The sequence below is a fragment of the Anabrus simplex genome, chromosome 1, assembly GCF_040414725.1.
Source record: "Anabrus simplex isolate iqAnaSimp1 chromosome 1, ASM4041472v1, whole genome shotgun sequence".
NCBI lineage: Eukaryota > Metazoa > Arthropoda > Insecta > Orthoptera > Tettigoniidae > Anabrus > Anabrus simplex.
The window spans coordinates 413,819,064-413,841,170 of NC_090265.1; the positions used below are offsets into that span (position 1 = coordinate 413,819,064).

General features: G+C 38.5%; 1 protein-coding gene across 4 annotated transcripts in view; it reads left to right on the forward strand.

Annotated features, from left to right (window-relative positions):
- Pdxk (pyridoxal kinase) overlaps positions 1–22,107 on the forward strand; it is a 177,318-nt gene that overhangs the window by 89,030 nt on the left and 66,181 nt on the right. For all 4 annotated transcript variants that reach the window (XM_067135089.2, XM_067135086.2, XM_067135087.2 and 1 more), the window contains exons 4-5: positions 212–332; positions 417–565. In XM_067135089.2, coding sequence (XP_066991190.2) covers positions 212–332; positions 417–565 — 270 coding nt within the window. The remainder of the gene's footprint in view (positions 1–211; positions 333–416; positions 566–22,107) is intronic.

Consider the following 22,107-nt stretch of genomic DNA (forward strand, 5'->3'; position numbering starts at 1 on the left):
CAGACCTTCAACCAGTTTCAATTATTGAAAAATCCACTAATGAATGCTGTAGTTTTGTACAAATAATGTAAGTTTTGTGCTTTATGTGACTGAAGTTCAACATCTTGTGTTCACGTTACAAACTATTGTGCATATTAATCTCATTAGCTCTCATGCTCATAGTTTGGCTGGAGTGTTGGTTCTCTACTGAAATGTAGAATTGTGTTTATAGTGTGTGACCCAGTAATGGGTGATGGTGGGCAGATGTATGTACCCAAGGAACTACTACCTATTTACAAGAACAAGATCGTGCCTCTTGCAGATATCATCACTCCAAACCAGTTTGAAGCAGAGTAAGTATTATGAGGAGGGTTAAAATTAGTGAATGTGGACAACTTGGCTATGATAAGAATATGACTTTTTTTTTTTTTTTCAAGACTTTTAACAGGATTGAAGATCAACAATGAGGCTGATGCTTGGAAAGCTGTGGAACATCTCCATAGTCAGGGTGTGAAGACAGTAGTTCTATCATCTACAGAACTGGGAACAGAGGACTATCTTTTAGGGCTGGCCAGCTCTGTGAGTGGTAAGTCCATGCATATAAGTACCTGTAATGAATAGGAGATAAAGGGGGTACCATTTCTATAATTTTGTTTGGGTCAACAATGATGCTTTAAACATAGGTCTGTGGTTACAGCTCTGAGAGGTAAACAGTGTTGTTAATTGAATCATATATTAAGATAGGAACATGAATAGCAACTCACAAACTGAGTGTTTTGGCTGTGCGGTAAGGTGCATGCAGCTGTTTAAAAAATACTTCTATTTTTGTTCCAAAAGCCAACAATCATCATTTTTCGAAACTCAGATAAATGGCCCGTTTTACCCATGCCAGGAATGAGTAATACATGTCAAAAACATGACCTACTCACCTTATACAGGGTGAATAAAAAATGGCACACTCGTAGTACACCATTAAGATTGTGTATCACCCCGTAAACGGCACACAACGCTCAACAGCTGAAGTGGTAACTACAGGCAGTCACCCCATAATAGTTAAATTTGTCTGCTACCAAGAACGTGATCGCATGTGATAGGTGAAGTGGCTCCTGAAGGGCACAAAAGTACTCATTACCGAGTTCCTCACCAAAACCTGTAAAACTATATTAAACCTTGATATTTAGAAATTTCATGATCCGCATTGAAGTGAGATTACAATAATTGAAATTAAGAGGGTTCCTCCTATTCAATACAAAGATATTTATTAACGTGAATGAGTCACATATCGTTCATATGAGGTACTAGTTTCGGCACTAAACTTGTGCCATCATTAGCCAATAAGTCAAATCGGGCAAACACAATATAACTTCAAAACAACTTTAAAACAGACTATAACACCTGCACAGATGAATATGAAATAAAATATGGTACGTGATGATGTTGCATTTCTGTTTAAAATCCATTAAAATGACGATACCTTCGTTGTTGTATACACATGGTGGTTTGTCCAGCTTGTATATGTCTTTAGCTTTTTTAAATCTGTTAAAATTATGCTGCGGAGTTTAATGTCATATGAAGTTAACACTGTGTGTGTTCTGTAGTTTGGTTCTGAGAAATAAACATGCATGTGATGAACTTGGTTAGATCCAAAGAATTAATTCCCACTTCAATATGATCGGCGGATCACTCAGGCTGCTCAAGGTTCCAAAAACCCATTATTGTATATTAAACCTGGCAAGGGACCACTCGCGTCTGGACCCAGGATGGTTGCACGTGATCCACCTTCCCAATGGGATGAAAAGATCCATCACCACTGTTACGGAACTGCACAGCATGAAAAACCTGCGGGAAAGCAGTGACAATTGATATGGAGCAATAAAGCTCAATGTTGTGTTTGTTTGTTATTTTTATTTGTGTGTGTGTTTTTTTATCCCCTTCTCACCCTGTCACCACAGGTATTATCTCCCTCTACCAATTGCTTACAGTGCTGCCATGTCAACGTACTCTCCGTGGTAGCGCACTTTGATGAAATTCAAGCCATAATGAGGGAAAATAATGTCCATATTCATGGCATTAGTGAAAGAGGTATTCCCTCGTACGACACGACAGATCCGATAGCAGAAGAGGAGATGGGGTGGCCATGTACTGCAGAAATGACTTAAAAAGCCGGGTGATATGTGTATCATCTAACAATGCACAGCTAGGGCTAGAGTTCATGTTTGTTGAAATCATTATCCAACAGAAACTCCTTATAGTTGTTGTATACAAACCACCCAAAGAAACAAATATGACTGAATTCGAATTCTGTTGACTTGACCTACTGCCTAGTTACGAGCATATTATTGCCATAGGAGACTTTAACACTAACCTGCTTACTAAAACATACTAAACTCAACAATTTATTGACCATGTTTTCTTCCTGTGATATGACCATCCTCCGTCTAGAGCCTACGAATCACACTTACACAGATAAATATGCAACACACACGCTCATTGACCCCATTGTGATAAATAACCGAAACAAAGTTATAACTCACGGTCAGATTCCAGTCCCTACCATCTCCACTCATGACCTTATTTACCTATCCTACTCCCTCCGAATGCCAAAATATAAACTTAAGTATGTTATTTCCAGAAACACAAAAGACATTGATATGGACAAGTTAAGACATGGTGCTTACAATCTACCCTGGAATGACATACTCCTATTGAGTTGAAAAAAAGATATATGATGGTTCAACCTTTCAATACTATTAAAATAAGAAATGTAAGTTTTACATTCCTACCTAATTTTAATTGGTACCGGTTTCGACCATTATTCTTGGTCATCATCAGCCGATCACAAATAAGTATAAAAGACAACTGACGAAATTATTTAAATTTCACCATTTATTTTATTGCTGACTTCACATACAGCAACTGATGAAATTATTTAAACTTCACATTTTATTTACCTATACATTGTCTTTTATACTTATTTGTGATCGGCTGATGATGACCAAGAATAATGGTCAAAACCGGTACCAATTATAATTAAGTAGGAATGTAAAACTTACATTTCTTATTTTAATAGTATTGAAAGGTTGAACCATCGTGTATCTTCTTTCAACTTAATAGTGAACTCACTCCACTTGTCTGTATATTGGACAATATAGACGCGACTGAGCTCGATAGCTGCAGTAGCTTAAGCGCGGCCAGTATCCGGTATTTGGGAGATACTGGGTTCGAACCCCACTGTCGGCAGCCCTGAAGATGGTTTTCCGTGGTTTCCCATTTTCACACCAGGCAAATGCTGGGGCTGTACCTTAATTAAGGCCACAACAGCTGCTTCCTTCCCACTTTCCTGTCTCATCATCGCCATAAGTCTTATCTGTGTCGGTGCGACGCAAAGCAACTTATAAAAATATAGACGCAAAAGTAGACAAGTTTAATTCCCTTGTAAACACTCTGTACAATAAACATGCCTCTTAATGACAATAAAAGTTACTCGCCCATCTTGTCCTTGGTTAAATAATGAAATTAAAAACATTATGGCCCAGCACGATGCACTTTATTGACGCTTTAAATGAACTTGTGACCAAAGTGATTTTGAAAACTATTGGGTCCTTAGAAATCAAATTAAATAGATTGTTAGAAATCGTAAATTTACTTACTTATGAAACATGATCCAAATATGCATTCTAGCAGTGCTTGGAACATGCTTCGTTCCTTGAGCATAGGAAAACCTCAGGAGCAACCTCATGTGCCGGACATACCACTCAATATGTTAAATAAATCCTTTACTGAAGAAAGAATACTACCTAATGTACTAAATTCCCCAAACTCAATACCCAATTCCATAATTAATCCTTTACCTGACCAACAACATTTTATGTTTCACCCTGTTACTATTAAAAGCAAAAGCCAGAGGAGTGGATGATATCCCTATAACTTTCTTACACAACATTATTGGTGCTGTTTTACCAATCATTACTCACATTTTTGACTACCGCCTTAAAAACAGAACCTTTCCTTCACTGTGCAAACTATCCAATGTTATCCTGTGCCGAACTCCTCCCAACCATCCACCTACAGACTAATTTCTATTTTACCTACAATTTTTAAAGCACTCTGAGTGTCTGGTTCATGAGCTGGAGTTGGAATACTTAAACGACCATTCTCTCCTAGTCCCATTGCAATCTGGCTTTAACCGCTCAAACCGGTTCGACGTGTACGTGTACGGACCTACAAAACATAAGCCAGGAGCGGTTTGACATATACCTGTACGGACTAGGCTAGCGATGATTTAGATGTACATCTGCGTGCCATCTACTGGTTCTCAGCGTGAACTTTTAGCATGGCTCGTAGCACAGGATATCGTTCTATGCAGGGGAGTATCTTCTACCGTAATGCGGCATTGTGTTGGCATAAAAAGAATTTGTTTCATCAACGTCAGTTGTTGTAAACAACATGGCGGCATCCTCACACGGTCTGTATTTATCTAATGCAGCTCTCGAATGCATATTAGGTGAAAGTAGTGGTAAAAATAATACAAGTGAAGATGATTATTCACAGCAGGAAATTACGTATGATGGTGGTGGGGTCATGTGAGGCAAATGGAGGAGGATAGGTTACCTAGGAGAATAATGGACTCTGTTATGGAGGGTAAGAGAAGTAGAGTGAGACCAAGATGATGATGGTTAGATTCAGTTTCTAACAATTTAAATATAAGAGGTATAGAACTAAATAAATAAGGCCACAACACTAGTTGCAAATAGAGGATTGTGGCAACATTTAGTAAATTCACAGAGGCTTGCAGACTGAATGCTGAAAGGCATAACGGTCTATTATGATGTATGTATGTATGTATGTATGTATGTATGTACATAATGATAGTAATATAAGTGAATGCTCACCCGAGTGGTCATGGACACCTGTTGATTCAAATTTTATTCCAACAAGAAGGTAATCAGGCATTTTATTACTTTACATGCCACCTTTTTGTACGTAGATACAACATCTGCACGATATGAACTGCGTATCCACTTATTTTGAACAAAATCAGACAATTTGTTTAGAACTTATAGCAATGTTTGTGACAGCATGTAAAATTGCGATACTTTTCTATAATTTATTCCCACTGTAGGGTAAAATTTGGCCAATTTTTAATACCGGCTTGAAGGGACAAGAAGGGACACAACACAGCAGCAGCCCTGCTCAAAGTGGCTGAAGACATACAACACACAATGAACCAAAGACTGGTGACAATACTTACTCTCCTCGATTTCAGTAGCGCCTTTGACACTATAAATATCCAGGCTCTATTAAACAAGACGAAATCTTACTACTTCGATCAACAAGCTGTTAATTTCTTTTCATTGTACCTCATGAATCATGCACAATGGGTTGTAGCCCTTGATGAAACCTTGCATTTAGGCCGTTTGCTCTGTATTTTGTACATAAATGACATTTAATCTCATTTAAAGAATTGTAGCTACCATTTTTATGCGGACAACTTCCAAATATACTATCACTGTAAGACCTCTGATTTGCCTCAAGGCATAACAGGCATCAACGCTGACCTTCAGTGACTTAATGCTTAGTCCTTGAAAAATTCCCTCCTCCTTAACCCCTCCAAGACTCAAGCAATCATTCGCTCTCAAAAATTGTTGAACACACCACGATACGAAACTATTCCTCCAGTTTTGGTGAATGGCAGAGTTATTCCATTCAGCCAAACTGTGAGAAATCTTGGAACAATGAACAAAACTTTAAATTGGTCTGAATATATTAAAAGTGTTTATAAAAAATATTTTCAATATTTCATTCTCTTAAAGGAAACAGCAATATTTTGCCTTGTAATGTGAGAGTCAAACTCATATAGTCACTATTGTTTCCCGTCCTCGACTATTGTGACGCAACAAAACAGCAGACTTCGAAACTTCAGCAAGCGCTTAATTGTTGCCTTAGATTTATTTACAGTCTGATGTATGATACTCGTCACCCCATACTGTCACACTATTTCATGGCTGAAGTTCAACAGAAATCCATCATATAAAGGTGACTGAATATTTTGTATCAGTTCATATTCCGAGTAGTGTACATCGGACTTGCATGTTTCAAGTTATATTAGAACTGTGCAGCTGAACTTAGATTTTGGAACTGTGAATTCAAACTTATTTGAAATTCAAATTCTTTCTTTCTTTCTTTCTTTCTTTCTTTCTTTCTTTTTTTCGAGGGGAGATGTTGACTCAGTCTTTAAGACAATGCATAAGACTTGGAGTTCATGGCTGAAACCTGATAAATGTATCACATACTGATGAAGATATACTGACTACTCACTGAAAGCAGTCCACTATACATTTCATCCCAGCTTAAGTATTTGTCCTTTCAAGCCGTAATACCTGCTCTGGTTCTTCCCTTCCTACTCCTGTTCACCGATCCTCTATGTATAACAATTCTTTAGTTGTGAAGGGTTCCAGACTTTGGAATTATCTGCCTGTCAGTGTCAGAAATACCACCTCATTACTTAAATTTAAGACCGCTTGCCAAGGCTAACTGTTGAATGCAGCTAACTAATTTGTATGGCTGGATGAGTGAATGACTGTGAGGTAGAAAAGTGTAATATATTATTGTGTAGATTATTATTTACTATATATTATTATGTTGGCCTACTCTTAAGCTCTGCTCCCAATGATGTATCACTACAGTGGTTAAGTGTAAGAGAGAGCCCAGATCCCGAATTTTGCCACCTACAAAGGCATAATAAATAAATAAATTACTGAGCATGCCTATAATATTCTTGAAAAGGTGAACTGGATGTGGAATGACATAGATTTTCTTGTTTTCGTCACAAGGGTGCAAGAAATAATTAACTACTGTCCTGTGACGTCCTGCAGTTACACTGACACTCCTCCAAAGCTCTTGATTTGAGGTACGTTGCTGCTGACTGAAACCAGAAGCGATGGTAATGGGAGGGGCAAAGATAAGAGGGAAGGAAGTTTGTTTATTAGTTTTGTAAAATATATTTAACAACTCCTCATAAAATATATTAATTTTTTTTTAAAAATTTCATTTAAAGTCAAACTCAGATTACTTTTTTGGTCCATCTTAATGTAGATATTGTCGAGAATATTAACCCGCCAGTGAATGGGTCACATTATGTTATGGAGAGCACAAGTTGGATCTTATAGACCCATTCTGAAATTCGTTCTTAATAGTAATTTAAATTTACTTTATTCTTATCAGTCTTATTGTGTTAATTGTGTTATAAATGTAGCATTATCATCATATTATTATCAAAAAAACAACAAATTTAAACACAATTATACTATTTTACAATGCATTTTTTGTTAGAACTGAATTTTTACACATTAATACACAACCAAAAACTCAAAATGTTTGAAAATTGTACAATCTAATCTTAACTAACAGTTCACTCCAACGGAACATTTACATGTCATTTTCAAGGACATAGCACAGACATACAGCGTGCTTCAAACACAGGTACTTTCTGCACTGGCAGCATGAGTAGCAGATCTTTGTGTCTTTGCAGTACGCACTCATGGGTCTCACAGACCCAGCCTGTGCACTGGCAGGTTAAGTAACAGCCCTTTTCGTGCTCTGTGCAAAATGACCAAATCATTACTCAAGGAAGTATAAGAGTGATTAAAATCCGACATATGCTCACTCATTGATGAAAATTTTCTATACTTTTCTTTTTAAAGCATTAACATGCTCCTGATACAGTATCAGAAAACTTCTGCCTGTCTGACCTATGTAACTAGCGTTCATCCTTCACATTTTAATGTATAAACTCCTGAATTCAAATATTTCTTACGTGTATTGACGGTATGATATATGCTATTACTATAAGATGTAAATAGTACATTTTTCTCTGTTTGCTTTTTCTCTAAATTTGTACGGGGTTTACTTTTTATTGTATTTATAATTCTGTTGACGTAATTCTTGCTATAACCACATTCTTACTCGCTATATTATAGATCATGTTAATTTCTCTCTTAAATCCTTGGTGGAGAGAGGGATCTTCATGGCTCTATTATTATTATTATTATTATTATTATTATTATTATTATTATTATTATTATTATTTAGCGTATGGCAACACATTGGAATATACAACAATATATAAATTATATACTAAAACAACTAGGGCGTTATTACTATTAGACGTGAAACGGAGTATACAATGACAATGTATGCACTTATATAGTGAGAGTTAATTTGTCTATCCAGTTAACAGCATCTGGAGTTAGCGTTAGAAAGTCCTTCAGATCTCCCAAGTATGACCTAATACTACACTGCTGCACAATGTGTTGGATGGTCTGGGGAGTCATTCCACGAACAAAAGATGGATCAGAAATCTTGTTCCGTTTGTAGAGGAGGTCATTACATACTCCATGGTTTGTACGAATCCTGTTGCAGTTTTCCACATACGTCGAGGCAGATCAAAACCAGCTGGTTTAATTTGAGTATTTCAAACAGTTATATAACGTCTGGTGGTGCATGTTGGATCCATTTTTCTTCCCAATGATCATTTATATTGAAGCTCTTATTGAAAAGTTCAACAGCAGATTTTATTGCTGGATGTATGGATTTTAACCTGCCAGATATTGCACTTGGAATGTAGTCATGAATTGGAAGGTCCAAGTGATCCAATATTTTCTTATATTCACATAACAAGTCGTCCTGTTTTCTCAGTGTACGTGGATGAATGTGACTTAAAGTTGGAAGCCAAAATGTTGGGTGTAGTTTTTAGACAACCTGTGATTGCATGCATTGTAGTATTGAGCTGGATGTCGAGTTTTTGGTGGGCTTACTGATTTCCTTGCCCAGGATAATTTGGAAATATCTATCACATAGCATGTTATTTATTAATTGGGCTAGAGTTCTGGAGGGGATCACTCTCAAGAATTTTAAAAGGAGGCCCTCTCTCCATACCGTGTCATAGCCTGCTGTCAAATCAATAAATACTACAGACGTCTTCATACCATTTTGAAAGCCTGCCTCGATATAAGTTGTAAGACTAAGAACTTGATCTGTACAGCTCCTCCCTGTTCGGAAATCAGCTTGTTCATGTGGGATATGATCCATAATTTTGCTGTTGATTCGATTTAGAATAATTCTTTCCAGTAGTTCATAGCAAGCACTGAGGAGAGCTGTAGGGTGATAGTTTTCTATCTTATTAGTTTCCTTTCTGGGTTTAGGAATTGCTATTATTTTTGTTTCCTTTAGCTCTTTAGGAATGCGACCAGTCTTCAGAATATCACTAAAGAACCTTGCTAACCATAGTTTGGCATATGGACCAGTATTCAGTAGGAATTCATTATGAATACCATCAAACCTACAGGTTTTCCCAGCTTTTATGCTTTTAAGTGCTGAACTAACCTCTTCTTGCATAAATGGTTGTGAATATTTTGTATGAGTTTGGCAATTAACTTTGACTTTTCTAAGTTCCTGTTTTACCATTATTGTATATATTTTATCTCTCGGAGATCTTGATAAAGAGCTGATTCGATCAGCAACTTGGTTAGACGATACCAGGGCTTCCCTCCTCTGAACAGGTGGGCTAGCTCCAAGCTTCCAATAAGTTCCTACTGGAATGTTTGAAGTCAAGATTTTTTTGTAGTTTTCATCCATTTCTCCCGACGAGCTCCGTCAAGTGTTCTGAGCAGTTCCTCTTTAATTTCATTGTCACCACTTTTGAGAAATTCTTTATAAAGATCCTGTCTTTCTTTATTCCAACCAGGTATATACTTCTTTCGATAACGTCTTGGGATATGTTTTTTAGCTGTTGAAATTACAGCACCTGCAAACCGCTTATAATTAGATAATATGGATGGTATCCATCTCAAGCATTTGTCAGGATCTATGGAAAAATTCTGCCAATCAGCTTTCTGGAAGTTCCATCTTGGTCTAAGAAAAGATGAGATTACAGGGTCCTGGATACCAAGTTCAAGGAGAACAGGTCTGTGCTGGCTTTTGGGGAAGCCTTGAAGAACCTTTCAGTTGGCATGAAGGGTTGATTTGTAGTATCCTTGGAGACAAAAATAAGGTCAGGATTGAAATCTTTGTTCCAAGCAGCTGATCGGAAGGTACGGATGGATCTTTGACATCAAAAATTAGGTGAAGGTTGTTTTCATCTGCCGAGTTTGACAAGTGTTCTCCATTTATATCATTTGAGTTGTACTTCCAGTCAGCATGATGGCTATTGAAATCACCGCAGTAAACTGATGGATGTTGATAAGCTTCCAGGACATGTGATGGCCAAAGGATTAGAGGAGGTTTGTACACATTTACAATTATTAATTCACCAACTTTGATTGTAATTGTATGGATGTCATCATCTGTTGATGTTGTTAATAGACAGGTATCTGCAATATTACTATGAACATGTATTACCATAATGATGATGATAGGTTATCCCTATCACATCATATTCAGGAATTCTTGCTCTGTTTCTGGCTTGATCTTCATTCTCTGTGTGAGATTCTTGTACAAGAAGTACGTCTACTTTATATTTTCATAAGAGCCTTGAGATATGTTAGCATTTAGATATACTGATGCCTTCTATGTTGATCTGACAAATACAGATGTTCTGTCCTAGTTTCAATGTCTGGTGGTCCTCAAAAGGACTGATATTTACTTCTGAAGTATTATCCATGTGCATTATGGCCAGGAGATCAATAACTTTGATAGTTTGGCTGCCACTTAGCACCACCCAGGGGACACGTGTAGGGTATTGAGGAGGTAATTCCTACGGACGTGAGCAACGATCATCCCCCATGTCTCTATTAATTAAACTATATTGCCGGGCTGAGTGGCTCAGATGGTTGAGGCGCTGGCCTTCTGACCCCAACTTGGCAAGTTTGATCCTGGCTCAGGCCGGTGGTATTTGAAGGTGCTCAAATATGTCAGCCTTGTATCGATAGATTTACTGGCACATAAAAGAACTCCTGCAGGACAAAATTCTGGCACCTCGGCGTCTCCGAAAACTATAAAAGTAGTTGGTGGGACATAAAGCAAATAACATTATTTATTATTATTATTATTAATTAAACTATAAAGAGCTTTTTTATGGGTGCCTGGATGCAAGGAATTCTGTTTTATAGTGTTTACGGAAAAAGTAGGTTTCCTAAAAGTATTGAAAGGAAAATGATCTTCATTTTTAGTTATTGTAAGGTCTAAGTAATTCCTGATTTTTGTGAAATAAAAGGGTCTATGGAATTAAGATAATTTAATAGTGAGTTTCCATCTGAATGTTGTTAGTCTGAAATGATAACGGTATCATAAATATACTTTTCCCAATAAATTATACCTTTAAAATTAATTATTTTTTATTCCTGATAATCCATTCTGTTGATAAAATATTTAATTTAATATAAAATAATTATTTTTCAAAACAAGTCTTAAATTTTTTTTAAAAATTCATACAATTCAACTTTATTCAGTTTACTGTGTTTATTTAAATTGCTATCAACGAGTTTAATAATATCATTTATAGGAATATTTGGATACATATTGATGAAATTAAACAAATGCATATTATAGTGATGCAGGAAATATTAGATTAGGAAATGAAGTCCTAAAGGAAGTAGATGAATATCATTACTTGGGTAGTAGAATAACTAATGATGGCAGAAGTAAGGAGGATATAAAATGTAGACTGGCAGAAGCAAGGAAGGCCTTTCTTAAGAAAATAAATTTGTTTTATTCAAACATTGATATAAGAATTAAAAAGATGTTTTTGAAGACTTTCGTCTGGAGCGTGGCATTGTATGGAAGTGAAACATGGACGATAACTAGCTCAGAAAGAAGGAGAATAGAAGCTTTTGAAATGTGGTGTTACAGAAAAATCTGAAGGTGGGATGGGTAGATTAAATCACAAATGAAGAGATACTGAATTGAATTGGTGAGAGGAGAATCATTTGTGGTTGAAGATGACTTTCAAGAAAAGTCTAAACTGTAGCATGGTGTTTTAACCTATTGTTACCATAATAAATGTGTAATGAACAGGTGGAACTATTTCTTCATTTTATTGTAGTTCTCTTTAATACAAACCACTGTGAAAATTATAACTGATGGAGAACAGTTTGGAAAGATTTGAGCAGAACAAGAGATAGGACACATCTTAAAAGAGATCCAGGGCTTGTTCAGTTAGTTTTTGGGGCAGTAAAAATGGCAGGAGTAGATCAAGGTATGAATATGCCAAACAGATTAGATTAGATGTAAGAAGTGGTAGTTACGTAAAAAAGGAAAGGTTAGCACAGGATAGGGTGGCATGGTCAGCTGATTGATTTTGGTCCTTTTGCATATTGTGAATTTTCTTTTTTATTTCATATTGTTTCTCTATTTGAAGTTTATTAATTGCCTGCTCTGTTCTGCTATGGTTGTGATCCAATCACTTTTATTTTCAGCATTTATCCAGTTATGTTTTGGCCCTTTACTTAAAATCTCATTTTTATCATTCTCAGTATGCAATTTTTAAAATTCTTTACGAAAGAAAAATATCACACGAGAACACATGTACTTTTTTGTATAACAACTTTATTCTCACTATGATACATATACTGTTCTCTTCAATCATTCTTTTTCTATCCTCGCACTTGCATTATCTTTATTATTACCGGATGAGTTGGTCGTGCGTTTAGGGGCGTGTAGCTGTGAGCTTGCATCTGGGAGACAGTGGGTTCAAACCCCACTGTCGGTAGCCCTGAAGATGTTTTCCGTGGTTTCCCATTTTCACACCAGGCAAATGCTTGAGCTGTACCTTAATTAAGGCCACGGCTGTTTCCTTCCCATTCCTAGGGCTTCCCTATCCCGTCGTCGCCATAAGACCTATCTGTGTTGGTGCGATGTAAAACAAATAGCAAAAAAAAAAACCTCTCTTCTTTAAAAAAACAATCTACAAAGAATATATACATGTTTCACACTAATGACCTATTGGTGATGTTTCTTGGCACCATATTGGCAGTCTTTGTGTGTTAATACGTCATTTGCTATGTCACAAGTCTTTAAAAATCTTGTCCACTGGTACCTTATTCATCATAAACTGAGCATGCTAATATATAAGCAGGATAAGTATATGGGCGTTATATGTCCAAGGACACAAAACATTAATATATTAACACAATTTATAGATCATCGTAACTCCAATTATTTTATCTATTATATTAAATATGATTATTGAAAGTTTTACCACAATAGGATATCGGGCTTACAACATTTTCTACCTTTGTTAATGGTGTATTAGGGAGGTTTACAATTGATTAAGACTTGTTAACCAATATCAGTATGTTAGTTTTAATTTATCATTATTTTTATTGTTCCGGGGTATCTGTGGAACGCAGAGGTGATGAAAGAAGGTGCGGGCTTGAATGGGTCTAACTACAATATCAAAATTAATTTAAAACTTAAACTGAAGGTTATATTTTCAGAACTTCAAACTTAACAATTTTTCATAATAATGAAGCATCAGGTACAATGACAAACTAAAAACAATACAAGAAAGATCCAAATTTGAGGCTCTCAGTTTTCCAAGCCTACTCAAGGCAACATCAACTTACAATTACTGGCTTCTCAAGTCACAACTTACAATTTGAAAATAAATTTATACAGGGGTATATGATACCCAACCTACTGGGCCTTCATGGAAAAAGAACAGGTTAGATAACTGGCCCAAACACAAAGTGAATGGAGGCACACTGCGCTCCAATATAATGAACACTTAAAAACTAAAGGGCTCTAGGCCGATGAAACAGAGGCTATTCCCAAACTACTGACGTGACTCGTATAGAAATAGCATTAACACATTACAGTAGAAAAAAACAGTTAGAGAAAAACGTAGTCACCCCATACCAAGATGAAGGGGAGCTCGAGAGGGTAATTCACTCTCTATCCCCGATTATCAGTTAAAGATTTTATGAAGGTTTTACATTAGCCGGAAGAACATTACATTTTAGAAAAGTTGTTACAACATACTAAAGAGTCGGACCTTTCCCTCGGGTTAAAGTGCGGAGTTAGCAAGAAAGAATAAAGTTATGTGGCCATTACCTTGTAGATGTTCTAGCTGCTGACGAAAGAGGCCGCCCGCCTTCTGCTTAACACACACACTCAGATAGACGTCGGCCAAGAAACGTGAAAAAAAAGCCACAGTTTATAAACCCTCAGGGAAGATTTGAGATCATTCAAGACTAAACTAGCCACACCCTCTCAATTTTATTGGTAGATTTCAAAAGTAACACTCCGAATCGAACAAGAAGCCTGTGATAGGTGGAAAATTAATTACAGAAATTAGGGATTGGCTAGATTAAAAAACTGGTGGAAAGAAAAAGGAAATATTGCCAACCCAAAAATAAATGAACATCAGTCAGTTACAAAACCCTAGAAATACAAAACTACCTTAAATTATAATTTCTTACACCTCGCACCAGGGTGCATGATCATAGTTTTTTAGAAGTGTCATCTGTGGGAAAATGTCCAAACTTCTTGATGAATAGCAAGCAAAACAAGGAGAAAATTCACTCAGTTTGGGAAACTGCACAATAACAAAATCACTCGATATTTTAGTGGTGACGTCTGATTAAAGTTCCAAGTTGGTGTAGTTTCAGTTTCATTTTACCAATAGAGGAGTTCATTTAGGTGCAGATTTTGAATGCACGGCTTTGGGGTGTACATCCCGGTATTATTATTATTATTATTATTATTATTATTATTATTATTATTATTATTATTATTATTATTACTATGTTGATTTAATACATTATTTTAGCTTATAAATGTGTTGTTATTCAGCTAAAGAAGGCCCAATTAGGGTTTAAACATGTCCTATTAAATATCATACGATTGGGCAAATTGGCCGTGCTGTCAGGGGCGCACAGCTATGAGCTCGCGTCCGGGAGATAGTGGGTTCGAATCCCACTGTCGGCAGCCCTGAAGATGGTTTTCCGTGGTTTCCCATTTTCACACTAGGCAAATGCTGGGGCTGTACCTTAATTAAGGCCATGGCCACTTCCTTCCCATTCCTACGCCTTTCCTGTCCCATCGTTGTCATAAGACCTATCTGTATCGGTGCGACGTAAAGCAAAATAGCAAAAAAAATATATATGTGATACGCTGAACTGAATTGGCAGATTGACCATGTGATCGCTTTTAAAGGAATTTTACATATCTGTGGTGTGGAGTCAGCGTACCCAGAACTACTCCCTGGAGAGAATGTGTTTTGACAAGAATATGGGCCATCCCATTACCCATCCAAGAGACAGAGATTGAGGATGATGACTAGGATGACAGAGAGATACAGGGAGACATTCTGGGCCATAGGCTCATCCATAGTGGGGCCGTGGTTGAGTCAGTTGCAAGATGGGCGATCATCTGAACTGGGAATTCCTGTTGGATGATCTCCTTCACCACCACTGCCCATCATTGCATAGCACTGCATAATGGACGAGGCAAGAAGGGAAGGTTTGTCCAGTGATACAGTCACCCCCCCCCGGTAGTAGATACCATAGGGGTGATGAGTTGCTGGTTGCACAGGGATCTGGTAGAAACCAGAACAAAGATCTGTCTTGATAGCCAGATGGTGTGCTGGGGCCTGTAAGAGAGAAAGATGGGTGGTCAATGTAGGGAGTCCGTGGGCTAAGATCATAGATGGGCGGCTCCTGACTCCCTAGGCATCAAGAAAATTGGGAAGGCTGAGGAGCAGTGCTCCTCCTCTATGATGCCAGTGCAAAGGAGATCCTTGATGGCGACATCCATGAGTGGCGATGGTGTCGTGGAGCGGAAGACTGCTGGTGTGTTACGGGGCCTGGGCAGGTAAACTCCCTCCGTGATGGTGCGAGCGGCATAGAGGCCACATGGTGTATCCTCATATGAGACTGGATGAGACAAGGGGACAGCCACACTCTGCTAGAAGGCTGGACGCCTGGGTGGCCAAGTACTGGCAGCTGGTGTGGACGGCGGAGACCTAAAAGGATGTCCCTTGGTAATGGACGAACAATGCTGGCATCGGCTGTGTAGTCGTCCTATAGGTTGGTGCCTGGCTCTCCATTGGGATCGTCAGGCTCTGAAGTGCTGGAGCTGGTGGCGGGTGTGCCTGCTCATGGTGTCATATATCGCCATCAGACTCGTCAAGGATGTCCCATGGGGCTGAACAAGGTGAAGGTCGCAGTCCCTGGGGTAAACCACCCTGAGAAGCAGTGGCAGCTGCTGGAGGTCATCATCGTTGGTGGAATTATAACCCATTCAGAATTTTGACTGTGTTGACAGAGACTTGCTAAACACAAGAGGATGACATTTTCTTATCTCACTTTATCCTGGGTAAAATCATATCTTAATGGTTGTCAGCAGTGTGTGTCATTGGAAAACAGTACATCTTTGTGACAAACCAATGAGATAGGCTTGGCCCAGGGTGGAGATTTTTCACAGCAGCTTTTCCTATTATACATGAACAATTTAACTGAGATGCTGACCAATTGTAAATATCATCTATATGCAGATAATATTCAGTTATACACTCGCACAAAGCCTTATGATGTAAAAAATGCAGGTACGAAGTAAAACAAATATCTGGCAAATATTAAAGATTGGACTAGCAGACATTTCCTGAAAGTGAACCCATCAAAATCACATGCCATCATAATTGGTACTCATAAATCATACACTAAACTACAAAACTCTTCTATACCCAGTGTTATGTTCAGTGGAATACCAGTAATATATTGTGATCATGAAAAGACCTTTGTAGTAGTGTTCAGTAAATACTTAAGTTGTCTGGAACATGTCACAGAAATTTGTCAAAGAGTATTCTTTTCATTACATTCTCTAAATAGGAAACACAAGAAAATTTTTAATCCAGAGTCTGATATTCTAGTATTTGACTATGGAGATGTAATTCATAATAGTATGAGCAAAACCCTTTCCATTTCCATTTCAAACCCTTTCTTATCGACTACAGTGAGCCTGCAATGCTTGTGCTCGATTCATATTAAATTCCCTAGTCCAAACTCAAATCAGCCCTCTCCTCATTCAGTTATCATGGCTAAGATTGATTGAACGACGTAAACACCATGCTATTTCCCTCCTCCACAGTGTTGTGCAAACAAGCAAACCAGACTATCTCAGAATAGATTTCCTTTCCCTTTCAGCTAGAGCTCCCTCAAGGGCATCAGCATAACCCCTCTTGTCCATTCCTATTCAGTATTTGTGTGTTTGGGTATTCAGCCCGAAGGCTGGTCTGATCCACAAACAGCTGTCATAGATTTCCTAGGTGTTACTGAAGAGGCATACTAGGGAAATGAGGAGTGAGATAGTTTCCTGTTGTGTTCCTCACTGAGCCAGAAGTTGCGATTACATATCAGTCTGCCAAGCCCACTGAAATGCATACACCAGCCAACCCTATGAGCAATATTTTCACACCATTTATAACAGTGACTGGCTGCATATGGAACAGTATTACTAGAATCGCTCATACCTCGGTCACTTTCATATTGTCAAAGCCAAGGATGAGACTGAGACAGGTCAATGAAAGTAACAAATTTATTCTAGCCCATACCAGAAGACATAGTGTACTGTAAACACTACATCCTGCCAGCAAAGTCACAACAACTAATTTATACCTGTTACCAAATGTTGCGATCAGCAGTATTCTGTAAGAAGGAAGTCAGCTCCCAGACGAAACTATCTTTACATCGGTCTGTTTTCAGAGACCAACTTTGCTTTACGGGAGCGAAAGCTGGGTGGACTCAGGATATCTTATTCATAAGTTAGAAGTAACAGACATGAAAGTAGCAAGAATTATTGCTGGTACAAACAGGTGGGAACAATGGCAGGAGGGAACTCGGAATGAGGAGATAAAGGCTAATTTAGGAATGAACTCGATGGATGAAGCTGTACGCATAAACCGGCTTCGGTGGTGGGGTCATGTGAGGCAAATGGAGGAGGATAGGTTACCTAGGAGAATAATGGACTCTGTTACGGAGGGTAAGAGAAGTAGAGGGAGACCAAGACGACGATGGTTAGACTCTGTTTCTAACGATTTAAAGATAAGAGGTATAGAACTAAATGAGGCCACAACGCTAGTTGCAAATCGAGGATTGTGGCGACGTTTAGTAAATTCTCAGAGGCTTGCAGACTGAACGCTGAAAGGCATAACAGTCTATAATGATAATGTATGTATGTATGTATGTATGTATGTATGTACCAAATGTTCTTGGAACTCAATCCCAGCTGAAATTAGAGACATAACCAAACTGGGGCTATTTAAAAGGAAATGTTTAATGTGGCTCTTAAAACTATAGAAAGTAGGTAGATCTTGCAAATGTAACAAAACTAATAAATTATCAATAAGGATACGCAATTATAGAGGTTCAGTAAATTGATTTTCATGATATTTAGAAATATGATGTTTAACTATTGATTAAATGTATTCCAGTTATACTATTCCATATTTTTTTTTTCTTTTTCTATTTGTTTTACGTCGCACCGACACAGATAGGTCTTATGGCGACGATGGGAGAGGATAGGCCTAGGAATGGGAAGGAAGCGGCCGTGGCCTTAATTAATGTACAACCCCAGCATTTGCCTGGTGTAAAAATGGGAAACCACGGAAAACCATCTTCAGGGCTGCCGACAGTGGGGTTCGAACCCACTATCTCCCGATTACTGGATACTGGCCGCACTTAAGCGACTGCAGCTATCGAGCTCGGTCCATAAATTGTATAATGGTGTTTCATAATATGGTTTGGCATAATAGCAGGCTTCATAGCCTGAGCCCCACCATGTAGGAAAGGCAGTAAACTTAAAAAAGAAAAACATTCTTATTAGGATGACTTCTTTAAGGGTATTGTGCAGCATACTCACGAGCAGCAACAGCAGCCTGGTTATGCAACGCATCCAGCACTAAAAGCATATCTACATACTCATCGTGTTTGTACTCCATCGCCTCAAATGTGCCAGCACAGCCTGTGGTCGTATGTGAATTAGGGTATTGGACAACAATAACATCAATACTCAAACTAAGCTGTATGTATACCAAGCTGTTGTTGCTCCAACTCTACTTTATGGTTGTGAGATTTGGGGTACATACAGAAGGCACTCACTATACCGTATCTGGGAAAATAGCTTCAATGCTGTATTAGGAGAATCCTAGGAAGAAAATGGCAAGATAAGTGGTTTGGAACCAGCCAATAAAATCAGTGTTGAGGCTCTCATAATAAAACACCAGCTTCGATAGACAGGTCATGTAATTCGCATGCCTGAGTCACGTTTCTCAAACCAAATCATGTACTGTCAGTTGAAGGTCGGACAGAGAAAATAGGGTTGGCGACAAAAATGCTATAAAGACATTCTGAAGGCGAATCTACAGAAATGTCTAATTGACCCTGAAAATTGGGAGGGTGTGGCATTCACTCGTCCAGAATGGCGTCGCTTCGTCCACCAAGGGCATCTTTCCTTTGAACTGCAGTGGAGCCAACTTCTGTCCGACAAACACAATGCTAGGAAAGAGCGTATGAATAGCAGAAGTATCAACCTTCAAGGACCAGTGACTACCCAAGACAACATGTGCCAATGTGCCAACAATGGGGTTAGAGTCTACGGTTCCAGAATTGGATTATACAGCCATCAAAGGACTCATGTGATTTGAACTTTACTTATGGAAGACAATCATACTTGTTAGCTTAATAATAATAATAATAATAATAATAACAACAACAATAATAACAATACTCCATCAGAAAGCTGCACTATGTAACCTTAACAGGAACAGTTATGGTACTGGACTGCATGGTGCATAGACTAATGCATGCAAATGGACCCAAATGTCAGGCTTTAACTGTCATATTGTCGTATGATGTAAAAAAAAAATGCTGTATTGCTTGTAAATGTCATGAACTAACCAGTGAATTGAATAAATGTTAAGGAAAAAAAAAAAAAAGAAAAAAAAGAAGAGAGACAACTAGACCAGGATTTGAAAGCTCCAGGGTAGAAGTCGATTTGCTAAACCTGCATTTACCCACTGAGCTACTACAGCTGTTGTGGTATTGTGTTGTGATGCACTTACTGACATTCCGATGCACTGCACATTGTGGCAGTGTTGCCAGGTGTTTTCAAATGCACCCGATTATATTTTGCTAGATGAACATTTGTCTTCTAGGTAGATAAGGAATCACATGGCATGCTCTGAGTGCACCATGTTTCCTTCACCGTGTACGAGGTGCATTCAAGTTCTAAGGCCTCCGATTTTTTTTTCTAACTAACTACTCACCCGAAAACGATGAAACTGGTGTTACTTCTCGACGTAATCGCCCTGCAGACGTACACATTTTTCACAACGTCGACGCCATGATTCCATGGCAGCGGCGAAGGCTTCTTTAGGAGTCTGTTTTGACCACTGGAAAATTGCTGAGGCAATAGCAGCACGGCTGGTGAATGTGCGGCCACGGAGAGTGTCTTTCATTGTTGGAAAAAGCCAAAAGTCACTAGGAGCCAGGTCAGGTGAGTAGGGAGCATGAGGAATCACTTCAAAGTTGTTTTCACGAAGAAACGTTTGCGTAACGTCTGTCAGCATTTGTGGCACCCACCTGGATGACACTTTTCGCATTTTCAGGTCGTCGTGCAGGATTGTGTGCACAGAACCCACGGAAATGCCAACACTGGAGGCGATCTGTTCAACAGTCATTCGGCGATCCCCCAAAACAATTCTCTCCACTTTCTCGATCATGTCGTCAGACCGGCTTGTGCGAGCCCGAGGTTGTTTCGGCTTGTTGTCACACGATGTTCTGCCTTCATTAAACTGTCGCACCCACGAACGCACCTTCGACACATCCATAACTCCATTACTACATGTCTCCTTCAACTGTCGATGAATTTCAATTGGTGTCACACCACGCAAATTCAAAAAACGAATGATTGCACGCTGTTCAAGTAAGGAAAACGTCGCCATTTTAAGTATCTAAAACAGTTCTCATTCTCGCGGCTGGCGCTAAAATTCCATTTGTCCTATAGTGCTGCCATCTCTGTGACATTTTGACAACGAACGCGGGCTCATTTTAAAACAATGCACATGTTTCTATTTCTTTCCAGTCTGGAGAAAAAAAATCGGAGGCCTTAGAACTTGAATGCACATCGTATATCCACTAGCTGGCTCATTACACCTGATGAACTGTATGGGCTACATGCTGGCGACATCATTATAATGTGACATTTGTGAATGAATGAATGCATGTCTTTTTCTTCCTGGCTTTTTTCCCAATTTATGGGGGTTGGGACTTAACGTAGATACATATGGCCTAGTTTTGCAGCTGGATGTGCAGGGATGAATTCATTATTGCATGTTTCTGTGATGGTTGATGGTGGAGTGCGTGGCGTGTAAATTTAGAGAAGTATATTAAGATGAATGCAAACACCCAGACCTTGAGCCAGAGGAATTAACTATGTGCTGTTAAAATCCCTTGTCTGGCTGGGAATTGAAACTAGGTCCCTCTGAACCAAAGGCCAGTGTGCTGACCATTCAGCCAAAGAATGAGACTACGTATTGTACCTTATCAGGTCCTCCCGTAAGTCAGGCCACATACCACATGGTGATGGTGAAAACATTATGGATGGTAAAAACCTCAAATTATATATAACCAGGCATCAAGGTACCATCCCTCTACTTTTTTAATGAGCTCCGGCTAAAACTCAGAGCATACGGGTCACGGACCGTCTATAGAAATAAATGGGTAAGTAAACTAAATATAATTAAAGTAGGGTAATTATGATGAGAGAAAACAGTACTCTACAAAGAATAAGAATGGATTGTAATTTAGTTGAAACAACAATTTATTGGCACTGAAAGGACATCTATCGAGATCCTCTATAAATCGTAAGTGCCAACTAATTTGCTTGAGTGGCAAGTTTTGATATCTCTTACTCACTTTAGCTTGTGGATAAGGAATCACATGGCATGCTCTGAGTGCACCATGTTTTCTTCACTGTGTATATCCACTAGCTGACTCATGGCACCTGACAAACTTTATGAGCTACGTGCTGGCGACATCATAATAATGTGACATTTGTGAATGAATGAATAGCTTTTTTCCCCATTTATGGGGTTTGGTGCTTTTGTTAGAGTGCACCTTACTCTGCTGATGT